Genomic DNA, 12,793 nt, shown 5'->3' on the forward strand with positions numbered 1-12,793 from the left:
TGGAAGAGAGCCCTCTGATTCTCAGATAAATACACATCCATTTGAACTGATGCATGCTGACTAGTTCAAATAGATACAACAGTAAGATCTGTACAGTTGGATAAGAGCAGTTTTTTTCTTCTTTTGCACCATTGCTTTTGTTTTCCAGACAACAATTTTGTTCACTGTTTTGCCTAAAATTACATTAAATTAGTGAGACTGAAGATCAAATCTGTCCTGGTATTGTTTTTCCAGTTGTATTCAGTATTTGCTGAGGGAAGAGTGTAAGAACAGTGTAGGCATCTGCTTAGATGTTCCCAAAGCACTCTCCAGTGATCTTCGGTAGAGGCGTTCCTAGGTGATGTCCACATAACCACCATTAACACCATAAGATGTTAAAATAGGGAAGAGGCTCATCTCTTCAGAGACGAAGATGATGATGCTTACTGGGGAAAAAGAGCCAGTTGTCACAAGTTCAGCATGAGGGTGACTGATAAGCATAAAAACACCCTGCAGCATCAGCTAGGCTAGCACATCCTCTTAGTGAAGCACACAGGGATTTGTTACAAATTAGATTGTAAAGACCTGGAAAAGAGCTTTTGTTATGCTAAAAATGTCCCCAGGATGGGAAGAGTAGTCAATGTGCTAGCTGAGAGTTTGAGTTAGGTCTTGCAAATAGGAAACTCTACAGTTTACCAGGGTTTTTCCATCATCATCCTCCTGTACATTCTTAATTTTATGCATGAGGAGAAGAGGGATCCAGTTTCCTTTACTGTGTTATTCTAGTAGAAAACCTTTCTTTGTTCTCCCCCACACTTTCTGTTGCTTTTGCCTCTTTCACCTCTGTGCATAGGAAGATAAAATCAGGAAGCAGCCCTTGTTTCAGCAGTGAAACTAGATAAGGATTGCTAGTTCTCAGTTCTTTCTCTTAAAAATAGATTCTTTATCAGTAAACCTCAGTAAAGATCTCCTGAAGGTACAACTTGTTACTTTTCAATCCAGCAAGGTTTTGATGAAACAGAAAGTAGGCATCACGGCACAGCATTTCCAGAGATACAGGAAATTGTTTAATGTCTTTTTTTACCCTTGTTTATAATCCCTGAACTATTACCTTTATCTCAGGCTTTGCCTGGCAGTGCACCTGATATGCTTGTTCTTGATGTACACAGGTGCATTCTAACAACCACCCTCACATAAGCCTTTTTTTCTTAAGGCATGAGTATTTTCATTTTCATATGCTTAAGAACCTCAATGGTTTGGAATTTGAATTAAAAACATAGCTTAGGAAGTCCACAAGTGAAAGTAGTGTATGTTACGTGTCTCTGCAAGAATTACTGCGGGTTTTTTTCCTTTCCTTTTTTGTTTCTTTTCTAATGGGTATGGTTTTGACTTGATCCATCTTCAGACGAGATAAAGTGCACTTTTTTTTTCCAGTATTGTAACCACTTGGCTCCTAACCTGACATTTCTTTCAGTTCATTAAATACTCAACCTTCTGCTTCTGACCACAGTATCCAAGCAATGCGTCTTAAAACACCTTGGGCAAATGTTGTTCAGTAGATAAGATTTTCTTTGAGATTTCTTTTGTTAAAGTTTGGAAGTTTGTCCTCCATTTGCACAAGTGTCACTGTGACTGTTAACAAACTATAAGCCCGTGGAATAAAGAATAAGCCATATAGAACAGGTAGAATGAAGTATTTAAGATACAGTCTAATTATGGAGAGTGAGGTAAGGCTGCAAATCCTAATCAGTTCCATTTTCAGCCTTGCCTACTTTGTCTAGCATTTCAGATGAGATCTGAATCTGATCTGGATATTTGAGTGGTATTGTGTGTTCATGTGGTTAGACTATATCATAAAGGGCATGCGTAGGGTGCTGAAGTTTAGCTGAATGGAGGTTTTAAATGATGAAGTTCCCGACGACTGGAAAAAGGGAAATAAATCCCCATTTTCAAGAAGGGGAAAATGGATGACCCAGAGAACTACAGACCAGTCAGTCTCACCTCTGTGCTTGGCAAAATCTTGGAGCAGATTTTCCTGGAAAGCATACTAAGGCATGTAAAAAAACAATGAGTTGGTTGGTGACAGCCAGCATGGCTTCACTGAGGGGAAATCCTGCCTGACCAATTTCGTGGCCTTCTATGATGGGGCTGCAGAACTGATGGACAGGGGTAGAGCAGTTGGTGTCATCTACCTGGACTTGTGCAAAGCGTTGTCCCACACTGTCCCACACAACATCCTTGTCTCTAAATTGGAGAGACATCAATTTGATGGATGGATCACTCGGTGAATAAAGAACTGGCTAGATGGTCGCACACAAAGAGTTGCGGTCAACAGTTCAATGTCCAGTTTGAAAACAGGAATGAGTGGTGTCCCTCAGGGATCAGTGTTGGGACCAATCTTGTTCACTGTCAGCGATGTGGACAGTGGGATTGAGTGTGCCCTTAGCAAGTTTGCCAATGACACCAAGCTGTGTGGATCAGTTGATAAGTTGGAGGGAAGGAATGCCATCCAGAGGGACCTTGACACACTTGAGAGGTGGGCTGATGCCAACCTTATGAAGTTTAACCAAGACAAATACAAGGTCCTACACCTGGGTCAGAGCAATCCCAGGCACAGCTGCAGGCTGGGTGGAGAAGAGATTCAGGGCAGCCCTGTGGGGAAGGACTCGGGGGTGTTGGTTGATGAGAAACTGATCATGAGCTGGCTTCAGTGTGCGCTTACAGCCCAGAAAGCCAACTGTATCCTGGGCTGCATCAAGAGGAGTGTGACCAGCAGGGTGAAGGAGGTGATCCTGCCCCTCTACTCTGCTCTTGTGAGACCTCACTTGGAGTACAAGACAGCTGTCTGCTATGAATGATTTCCTCTGTACTCATAAATGGCAGTGAGATGATTTTCTGGCTGCTTAAAGTAATTCCATCTAAGCTTAGAGGAAGGTGAGGAGCACCTTAAGAGCATGAAGGTGTTTCATTTGAAATGGAAACCAATCAGTGGTAGAGATGTAAAAGATCATGGGGGAGCATGGACTGTGGGAGACCTTTAAAGTGAAGATGAATAAATTGTCTTATGTAATGAGACAAAGGAAAAGCCGCATGTGAAAGAAAATAATGTGTGGTTAGATCAGGAAATAAAATTATCTTTTCAGCAGAATTTATTAAGTAGATGAGAGGTAACTTTTTCAAGGTGAATGGAAAGGATATAACAATGAAGATTGAATGGTTAAGAAACATTTAAGTGGAGATAATGAAAATTCTTATGACTGTTCTGATGGGGAATTGTCTGAACATAGAAATGGGATAAATATGAGGACTTAGAAGAAAAGGAGTAAACTGAACATAATGTACAGATAATTGGTGTGCATGACAGGAAGAATGGTGGCATTTTTTGCAATGACAGGGAAGGTAACTGTTCACAGGAGGAAAGAGTTAACATTTCCAAATTTTCATAGTAGAAGACTGAGCAGTTCATAATTGTGCTCCTAACCTCATTGAAAAATTATTTAAACAACAAAATGCACTTTAAAAGTACCTGAAGGTAATTTTAGCTTAGGATCCTTCGGTCCTGTACTTTTAGTATAGAACTTTAAAACTTTTAAAAGTTTCCCTTCCTTTAAATGTAAATGATATTGTTGATTGATATTCCTGTTTTGAAAGAGGAACTAATGCTGTGAACATCCTGCTGTGCCAGAATGTTAAATGATCTTCAGGAATTTCACTTCTGCCGTTTATGGATTCTTTGTATAGGCTGGATGCATCACACCGTGGATCAGCTTGGAGACAAGGCAACCAAGGAAAGCTATGCTATACAGTATCTCCAGAAATCTCTAGAAGCAGATCCAAATTCTGGTCAATCCTGGTATTTCCTTGGAAGGTGAGCTATGACTTTATAGATGGTGTAACTATATATATATTTTTTTTTGAGGATACTTATTGTTGTAAGTATCTTATGTTGGTTTTCTTGTTAATACTTTTCAGAGATAAAAAGAAGGGAAAGGATGTATGTGTCTACTGAAGTCTAGTTTTCTGGAAGGTGTCTAAAAAGACAAGGTGCTAACATATTTGGGATGAATATGTTACCCAAGTGGTCCTGCTTTCTTCATAGTTACTATTTAGTCTACATGTTTACAGTAATCTGAATCGGCTCTGCTGGTTTTACCTGTTCCTTCTCCTACCACATTTCTTGTTCTCTCTCTTTTTTGGTCAGTGATTTGTAAATGTGGATGCTTTTCCACAATTCTTTATCTCTTTATTTTCTCAGAATATCCCTTCTATCTTAGTATTTTTTTACACTAAAATACAAATATTTTCCCAGATACACATGCATTTTTAAACAGTGTATATTGCTACTAAATATCAGTTCTGATAGATCCATTCTATTACCTATTTAAGTGCTGTGTTAATTTTGTACTGTCAGACAGTATTTTTACTTAAAAATTAACTTATTGCAAGATGTAAACCATATAAATGTGATGGCTTTTCTGGGTTTCCTTTTTAAGAAAATAGACTAATTTACACAAGCCAACAGTAACTCTTGAAATACTCAGGTTCTGGAGAGATCTTTGAGGGCAATTCAAGTCCATATGTGAACAAGTTGGTTCTGCCGAGAAATACATTAGAAATTAGTTGTGCAAAAATAAAATTAATATCCTAACCTCAGTATCTTCCAGTTGACTTTCTTGGAGGTTTTTGTCATCCTAGTTACATTCCTCCAGCTGTTTCTGCAAGATGGGGCTCTTCCACCAGCTGCCTTTCATGCTAAGGGAGGATTGAGTGTGAAGGGCAGAGAGCTATCTGTAGCAGGTGTGGAGGGAAAAGGGAAAATGAGCCAGGCATCAGGAGGCTCATCTTACTATCCACTGGGCTGAAATCCTGCTTTTTTGCCAGTGGTCCCGTCCCATGGGCCTTGGGTTGGTTGAGTTCTTACATAGCAGCAGGATCAAGCCAAGACTCTTATGAAGTATGCGTGCAGCTGCCATGCTCCTGCTCCTACTGTGCCACAGCTTTCATGTGGTTAGAGTGAAACTAAGGACCATAGAAACAAGGGGGAGGAAGACAGGAAATGGGGGTGGAAATCTAGTGGAAGCATCTCTTATAGTTTACAGGGAGGACTAGAGCAAAAGTGTTTCTGTGCCCCATTCGTCCAGGCCACATTCTGGCAGAAGAGGAAAGGAACAGGGTTGTGCATTTACTGTTCTCTCCCCATGTATCCCTTGCGTTCCTTCCTCTCTCTGCTGGTTGTCCAAACTGGGTGGCAAGTTGGTCTAAAGCTACTTTTCTTAAAAATATGCCACCGTCATCCCTCTCTCCCACTAAAAAAAACCCATCAACTTGTTTTGTTGGGTACATAATGATAGTGCTGTCCTAATTGGAGTCTTCATGTATCTGATAAGACAGATTGAAAAAGGTATATTGGAATGCACATTGGATTGTGATTAAAATGGTCTTCTGAAACATTGTGTCCAGACTTAATGGATGCTTTTAGGTGAAATACTGCCAGATTTCGTTGTGTTCCTTTCCTAGTGTACCTCAAGAATACATGAAAGAGGGTAGCATGCTTGACAAACCTTTGCCTCTTCTATTCTGTTGGGATTTATTTTCTGTAGAATAAATTTTTTCTATTGTTATTTATGTGTGTTGAAATTTATCATTTCTTTTCCCAAGAGGAAAACAAACCATGTAAGAAGCAGAGCTATTGTAGCTTAAACTAGTAAATATATATAGATATATTTAATGTTGTATTTATTTTAAGCTTTCAATTTTAAAAAGGTAAGTATTATTCCGTGTGGTATAATTGTAGTTCTCTTTAGAGTTCTGATATTTCTGCTGATAATAACAGAATACCTTTGATTCTATGTGTGAAAAATAATCAAGAAATTATGAAAAAATAGGAAACAGCAAGATTCTTTACAAAATGTTGTGCTCTGTATATACAGTAAAAGTAACCGGTTTGCTGTTCACATTGGAATATGAGAAATGCACATAAAAAGCTTCCCAGGCAGTCAGGAACCATTCCTGGCTCAGTTGGTCAGTATCTGTTAATAAGTCTGAAACACTTGTAGAACATGAAGTTTTCTAACCTTTTGTTAGATGAAGTAGGTAACTTAATTGTTTCTCTGTGCTGCTATCTGTAGATAAATAGTGTTCATATTGATCGGTAAGTTACCACAAACGAGAGAAATTTAAGTTTTTTAATTATGATATGACTCTGTTTTCCTTACAAATGCAGGAATCTAGGGTTTAAGCAGTTTTGTACACTTCTCAAAGAAATAATTAGTAATACATGTAGAGTAAGATGTTTGAGTCTGCTTATGCCTGGCGTTCATAAACAGCATATGTTTTGGGTTCATCTAGATGAATCTGTATTTGCATGACTTAACATTTATCAGATCCGTCTTGGTAAGTCATCCTCAATGATTACCTTGTATAAATATTACCAAAGTTCTTTTTTTCTTCTCCCAGGTGCTATTCAAGTATTGGGAAAGTTCAGGATGCCTTTATATCTTACAGGCAATCTATTGATAAATCAGAAGCAAGTGCAGATACATGGTGTTCTATAGGGTAAGAATGATACAGGGTAATAAAATTACATAATTCCCTGTTAATTTATATAAATAAAGAGTATCAGCTCTTCAACTCTTTTGTGGTCTCAAGGGGACTGTAAAGCTTTTTTACTGATACCATCATGTTGTCAGATTGATTTGAAGTTTAAATAATTGATTTATATTTGCTTTCTCAATTTTTTTAAAATAATACATATTAAGATTTTATGTGTTATTTATGCTTATAACCATGGTTTATATAATGGCAAAGTTTATTAAGGGTTTTGAGGGGGGTGTGTTTATTTGACTTGCTTGTATTTTGACACTGTTATTAATTCTCAACTTCACTAATCTTTCTATTCAGTGTGCTGTATCAACAGCAAAATCAGCCTATGGATGCTTTACAGGCCTATATCTGTGCTGTACAATTGGACCATGGCCATGCTGCAGCCTGGATGGACCTAGGCACACTCTATGAGTCCTGCAACCAGCCTCAGGATGCCATTAAATGCTACTTAAATGCAACTAGGAGCAAAAATTGTAGTAATACCTCTGCACTTGCAGCACGGATAAAGTATTTACAGGTAAAACCAATGTTTTCAAAAGTGGGCAGTACTCTTCCAAATACACAGCAGAGGGGAGGGGAGAAGTGACACACAAGTTTAATTTGCAGTTGTTTGTGGTGTGTATAACCTGTTTTCATGTTTATTGTAAGCATATCATAGCCTGTAATATTTTATTTCTACCATTTTTAAGTGGAACTTAATTCCTTATAAACCCTATTTTGCACATTTAATCAAAGCATACTGTTCTGCATCACTTTGCTTTTTTCTTTGTATTGTCTACATTTTTAAGTTCTCATAACATAGAGAGAGAATGCACATGCACTATCTTTCACTCTTGTTTGCAATTTCAGAAAAAAGGAATTGTGAGACCTCTGAATCCAGAGCTCATCTTTGTTCTGATTCTCACAAAGGTTTATATTCTGGTTACCCTCTTTATACTTAGCACCTTTCTGAAATCCGAAATTTTAAATCTGTCCTCTCTTTTAAGACATAATTAGCTACAGCATTTAGGAAGATTTCATGGACTTGCTCTTACTAAAGTAGGCTTGTGTTAAATTTGCTTTTTACATAATTTTTCCTAGGCTCAGTTGTGTAACCTTCCACAAGGTAGTCTACAGAATAAAACTAAATTACTTCCTAGTATTGAGGAGGCATGGAGCCTACCAATCCCCGCAGAGCTTACCTCCAGGCAGGGTGCCATGAACACAGCACAGCAGGTGAGAAGTTGGGTTATGTTCTGCAGGTGCCCAGCTTTAAGGGTTCTTTACAATCGGTAGTGGTCAAGCTTATTTTCTTGAGCACAGGACTGGCTTTTATTAATAAAAAGCCCTTGATTTATTTGCAAAGGGATACGAGATCAAGAAGCTCCCTGTAATGTGGGAGAGATATGGGGGTACCAATTTAGAACCTTTGTGGATTTTCATGATTTCAAAATATATCATCTTAAATAGAAATGCTGCAGTGGTTTGATAATCCCATCAAAGGTACACATTCCTCCATTGATGACCATATGGAAACTGATTTTTCAGTTACTGAGATCACCTTCAGAATACCTACTCAGCCCTTTTAATATATGTGGGCTGTTAAAAGATATAATTTAAAGGAAAGAATTAAGAATATATAGAACCATATTTTTGTCTTCCTTCTGTGATTCTTAGGCTTGTAAACCTCATCATCCAAATACTGAACCTGTACTAGGCCTCACTCAAACACCAATTTCACAGCAGTCCTTGCCACTACACATGATTCCTTCTAGCCAAGTAGATGACCTGACCAGTCCTGCCAAGAGGAAAAGAACATCTAGTCCAACAAAGGTATATACTCTGATGAACTCAAGAGCCCCCTACCAAAATTACATGGAATTATGCATTAAAATAAAGCAGCATGCACAGAATTTGTGCTTTAAATTTTAATCCTTTGGCATCAAGGTGGGGAATGTTTTTAGGAATTTTAAAAAGCATTTTTCAGTGATGTGTTTTATCAGGTTACAGTTCAGACAAGAAGTGCATAAGGGCAATACAGATCAGTGGCACTATACTGCAATCCTAGTTGTATAAGTGAAAAAGTGTTGTCTCATGATAGGGAGATGCTCATGTCATCCTGTTTATTGCCTTTGCTTATATTTAGAATTAAGTGTTTCATCATCATGTAATAGTGTTACAGTAGATAAAGTATTCAGTTTTAAAAGTAGTGTACATTTCAAATTAATAGCATAATTTGAGTTGATTGTTTTTAGTTAAGACATTTGATATTATTTAACTGTTTCTTCTGACTACTCTGATACTGTATGGGAGTGGTAGAATGAGACTTGGCATGTTTTAGTATGTTCTTCATTTATATTGTTACTCTTGAAAAAATATCTAGTTCTTTCTTAAGTGAGATAAAATCTAGATAGTTAAAGAAGTTATGTTTACCCTTTGATAGTCACACATCTTAATGTAATGTTTTCTCTCAGAATACTTCAGATGTTTGGAGCAGTGGCCATACAGTGTCACATCCTCCTGTACAGCAACAAATTCATTCTTGGTGCTTGACACCACAGAAATTACAGGTATGTTGAAGATCTTCAGTAGCTTTGATGTATTTTTTTTGTTTCTTCGTTTTAAGAAAATAAATCTGGAGCATTTTTCTATTCCATGTCTCTGAAATTCAGTGTGAAATATATCCCAAATAATTCCCACGGTGTAGTTCAAGTTGTGCTACTATTTATGGCTTCCCTGTGTGAGAAGAGAAGCCATAAATATTATTATTTCTGTAGTAAAATAAACGATCTCTAGCAGAAACTGAACACTTACATTGTATGAATTCTATAATTTATAAAGTGAGAACATACAGTAGTTCTTTTTTCTTATGATGTTTTAAAGATAGATATGCAAATTGCCACACTTGTGTGCCAAGTGAGTCTTGCTGCTTGCTGTTAGTGTGAGGGATATTGAAGGAGGTGCAGAAGTGTTGTAATATCCCTTTTTTCCCCTGAGGTAGCTTCTTCTATCGCATTGCGTAAACAAACATGCACATTCTTCAAAATGCAATTCTTCAAATGAAATCTGGTACTGCTTCTGTGTGGTTTGTGTAAGTGAAATGCTAGATTTAATTTCTTAAATCTTGTTACAGGTATTTTTTGTTATGGTGCTTTGTTGTGTCTACAGTTCGTTAGGGCTTGCAGTGGGCTTCAGCAAGAATTCCATAATCTGAAAATTAGGTCTGGCTGGAAACTCTTACACAGATACTGCTATGGATGCAAGGAAAAATAGAAAGGAACACAGTATGGAGACAGAAGGCATTCTGATTGACTGAGCAATGTTTCCCTCAACTCCAGTATAGTTCTTCAGCTGTTTCTCTGTCTGAACAATACTGACTTTATTATGCTGCATATTTTTTCCCTCCTATCCCTCCCTGTCCTCTGCTACTTCGCACACCCCTTTTGTCCTCCCTAATCACTCTTCTGTATCTCTTTCTCCAGGCAGTCTCTTTCTTTTTCTTTGTTAATTTTATATCCTACCGCTTTTCCCCCTTTTTAGTTTCACTTTTTTTCAGATTCAGTTTCTCTTCTTAAGCAGTATCTAACTAGGCTTCTGTGACTAAGTATGGTATACTGGAATTGCTGGCAATTGCATGACAAAGTTCCAGCATATATGAATAGGAGAGACAAAAAGAGATGATGCAAGAGGAGAGCAAGTAAACCCTTTACTGCCTCTTCTAAGTCCACCTTTTAAAAGTCACAGCTCAGAGGCTGGAAGGATATGGGACATAACACGCACCAGATGGCTCAGCTAACAAAAGTAGAAGGGAAAGGAGCTATGGCTGCACAGTAACCACTGAGGCTCCAAAATGCCTGTAGAGGAGGGATGGGTGTTGGTTTCACAGAATTGGTGGGCAGCGAGAGCAGTGCTGCCTGCAAAGCTCTGCAGCCATAGCACTGGAGAGAAACGCAGACTTGCTTCTGCTGATGCTCATGCTAGGTCTGCCTTCCAGATTCCTGTTACCTTAATTAGACATTTTTTAAAAAGCAGAGTAACAACTGAAGAGCACTGGTTTGGGCTTCTGTGTACCTGGTACATGCACTCTGTGGAGACCCTGTTTTCATCACACCATCATATAGATACATATATATAAAATCAGTCCTTATTCATTGCATTCCCCTGCAGAGGGACTTCAGAATGGAAAGATGTTTGAGTCTGTAACAGAAAGCTTAGTCATGTTTTGAGCTTTACAAGCCTTGTCTTCATGGATGATTTTCAGTGTTGTATGCAAGCAAGTTATTAAAAGGCACATGCAATTTTAATGATTCTGAACTGTACTACTGTTTTTTCAGCACTTGGAACAGCTGCGTGCAAACCGAAATAATCTAAATCCAGCACAGAAACTTATGCTGGAACAGCTGGAGAGTCAGTTTGTCTTGATGCAGCAACACCAGCAGGTGAGAACAAAAATATTTTTCTATTCTACAAAACTTTAGTCCATAATGGTGTGTCTGTTGTGTTTTCTGAGTTCTGAAGAATATCTCTTGTACAGAGTTCTCATGCCCTTTACTATATGTTAACTCATCTTTAGTTGTGGTTTACTGGTTGAAATTTAATGGGTTTGGCTGTGTTTTATTATAGGGCTACCAGATAATGTAAAAGTTTTCAAACCACACTGTCAAACTGAAGTGGGCAGACACACATTTAAAAGTGGTCTTACTCGAAAGATGCATAATTGTAATAAGATACATTACAGAATATCCTCCTCTCATTGTTCGCTTTTCTCTCTCTTAGTGTCCAACTTTAGCAGTAAAACATTAATAGTCAAACTTAAGGGCCTAGAAGAAAAGTGTGACAATAGCTTTACCTTAAAATCTGCTCAGCGCATTTGTGAGCATGACAGTCATCTTATTTCTCAAAAGCTGCTCTAAAGATCTTAAAATCAGTATAAAATTGAAATTGATCAGTGCAGTAAAGTACACAGGTGCTGTATGATCTTTACTTCTTAAATTCCACAGCTAATATTCTTGTGCTTTGTTCGTCTTCTGTTAGATGAGACAAACAGGAGTTGCACAGGTACGATCTACTGGAATTCCTAATGGGCCAACAGCTGATTCATCACTGCCTACAAACTCTGTCTCTGGTCAGCAGCCACAGGTTGCTCTAACCAGAGTGCCTAATGTCGCTCAGCGTGGAATCCGTCCCGCCTGCCCCGGGCAGCCTATGGCTAATGGACCCTTTCCAGCAGGCCCCATTCCCTGCAGCACAGCAAGAACGCTGGGTAGTACAGACACTATTTTGATAGGCAATAATCACATAACAGAAAGTGGAAGTAATGGAAACGTGCCTTACCTGCAGCGAAACGCACTCTCTCTACCTCATAACCGCACAAACCTGACCAGCAGCGCAGAGGAGCCGTGGAAAAACCAACTATCTAACTCCACTCAGGTATACAATTTCAGTTTGCTTATGGAGTATGCTAAGGAGGCTTGTTAAACACATCACCACTGTTTGAAGTCTCTCATTTGTAGACACACTTTTTTCTGTTTCCTAAAGCTAATGACCTAAGTGCAAATAAAACACACAATAGGTTAAACCTGACTGTTACTTTTTATTATCAAAAATCTGTATTAAATTAGCTAATTTCAGTCTAAAAGAAATGATAAAAAGGGCAGTTACATACTACTCAGCTGCCTGTCTTTGCAGGAAAGCTTCTTTAAAAAGGAATACTTGTACGTCTTTTTGTTATTGCTTCTTTAATGTGAGATGTTGTGACTTTGTTTTTCATGTAGGAGGAATGTGCACATTTCATGGGAATTTGAATGTCATAGTTATTTCTGACATAATGCTGTTGTCATGATGTAATCATTACCTGTATTTTGTTTCTGTATTATCTTTGAAAATTAGTATCTAGCAATCAAAAAAAAAAAACTAAAAATCTCCACATCTACTTGCAAAAAAAAATACTATAATGCTAGTAAAAATCTGTGGGGATTAAAGTAAAGGCATTCTGTGTATGTGTGGGTTAGAACTTGGAGAGGGTTTTTTCAGCCTAAATGTCTTTCTTCCATGACATACTTTTTGGATGTAATGAGGTGTTCTATAGGAATATATGCTAATGGTTTAATTCACTTTTACCAGATGGATTGTACAGTTTTATACAGTATGGTTTTCTTCCTCAAAACTGCATGATTTTTTGTTAATACTGTATGTTACTTTAATGATGAAGAATTGAGAGTGGGCTGTGGTA

The 12,793-nt window shown here is 38.0% G+C and overlaps 1 protein-coding gene across 11 annotated transcripts in view; it reads left to right on the forward strand.

Moving 5' to 3' along the window:
- The window catches only part of KDM6A (lysine demethylase 6A), a 157,030-nt gene that overhangs the window by 105,333 nt on the left and 38,904 nt on the right, over positions 1–12,793 (forward strand). For 6 of the 11 annotated variants that reach the window (XR_004549424.1, XR_004549425.1, XR_004549426.1 and 3 more), the window contains 8 exons: positions 3,721–3,847; positions 6,436–6,534; positions 6,880–7,099; positions 7,663–7,797; positions 8,239–8,394; positions 9,036–9,131; positions 10,896–11,000; positions 11,596–11,991. Coding sequence is in view for 5 of the 11 variants with exons in the window: in XM_034060174.1 (XP_033916065.1) it covers positions 3,721–3,847; positions 6,436–6,534; positions 6,880–7,099; positions 7,663–7,797; positions 8,239–8,394; positions 9,036–9,131; positions 10,896–11,000; positions 11,596–11,991 (1,334 nt within the window). In the remaining 6 variants the exon portion in view is untranslated. The remainder of the gene's footprint in view (positions 1–3,720; positions 3,848–6,435; positions 6,535–6,879; positions 7,100–7,662; positions 7,798–8,238; positions 8,395–9,035; positions 9,132–10,895; positions 11,001–11,595; positions 11,992–12,793) is intronic. The other 5 variants (XR_004549427.1, XM_034060176.1, XM_034060179.1 and 2 more) reach the window with 2 other exon arrangements.

The sequence above is a fragment of the Melopsittacus undulatus genome, chromosome 2, assembly GCF_012275295.1.
Source record: "Melopsittacus undulatus isolate bMelUnd1 chromosome 2, bMelUnd1.mat.Z, whole genome shotgun sequence".
In the NCBI taxonomy this organism is placed as follows: Eukaryota; Metazoa; Chordata; class Aves; order Psittaciformes; family Psittaculidae; genus Melopsittacus; species Melopsittacus undulatus.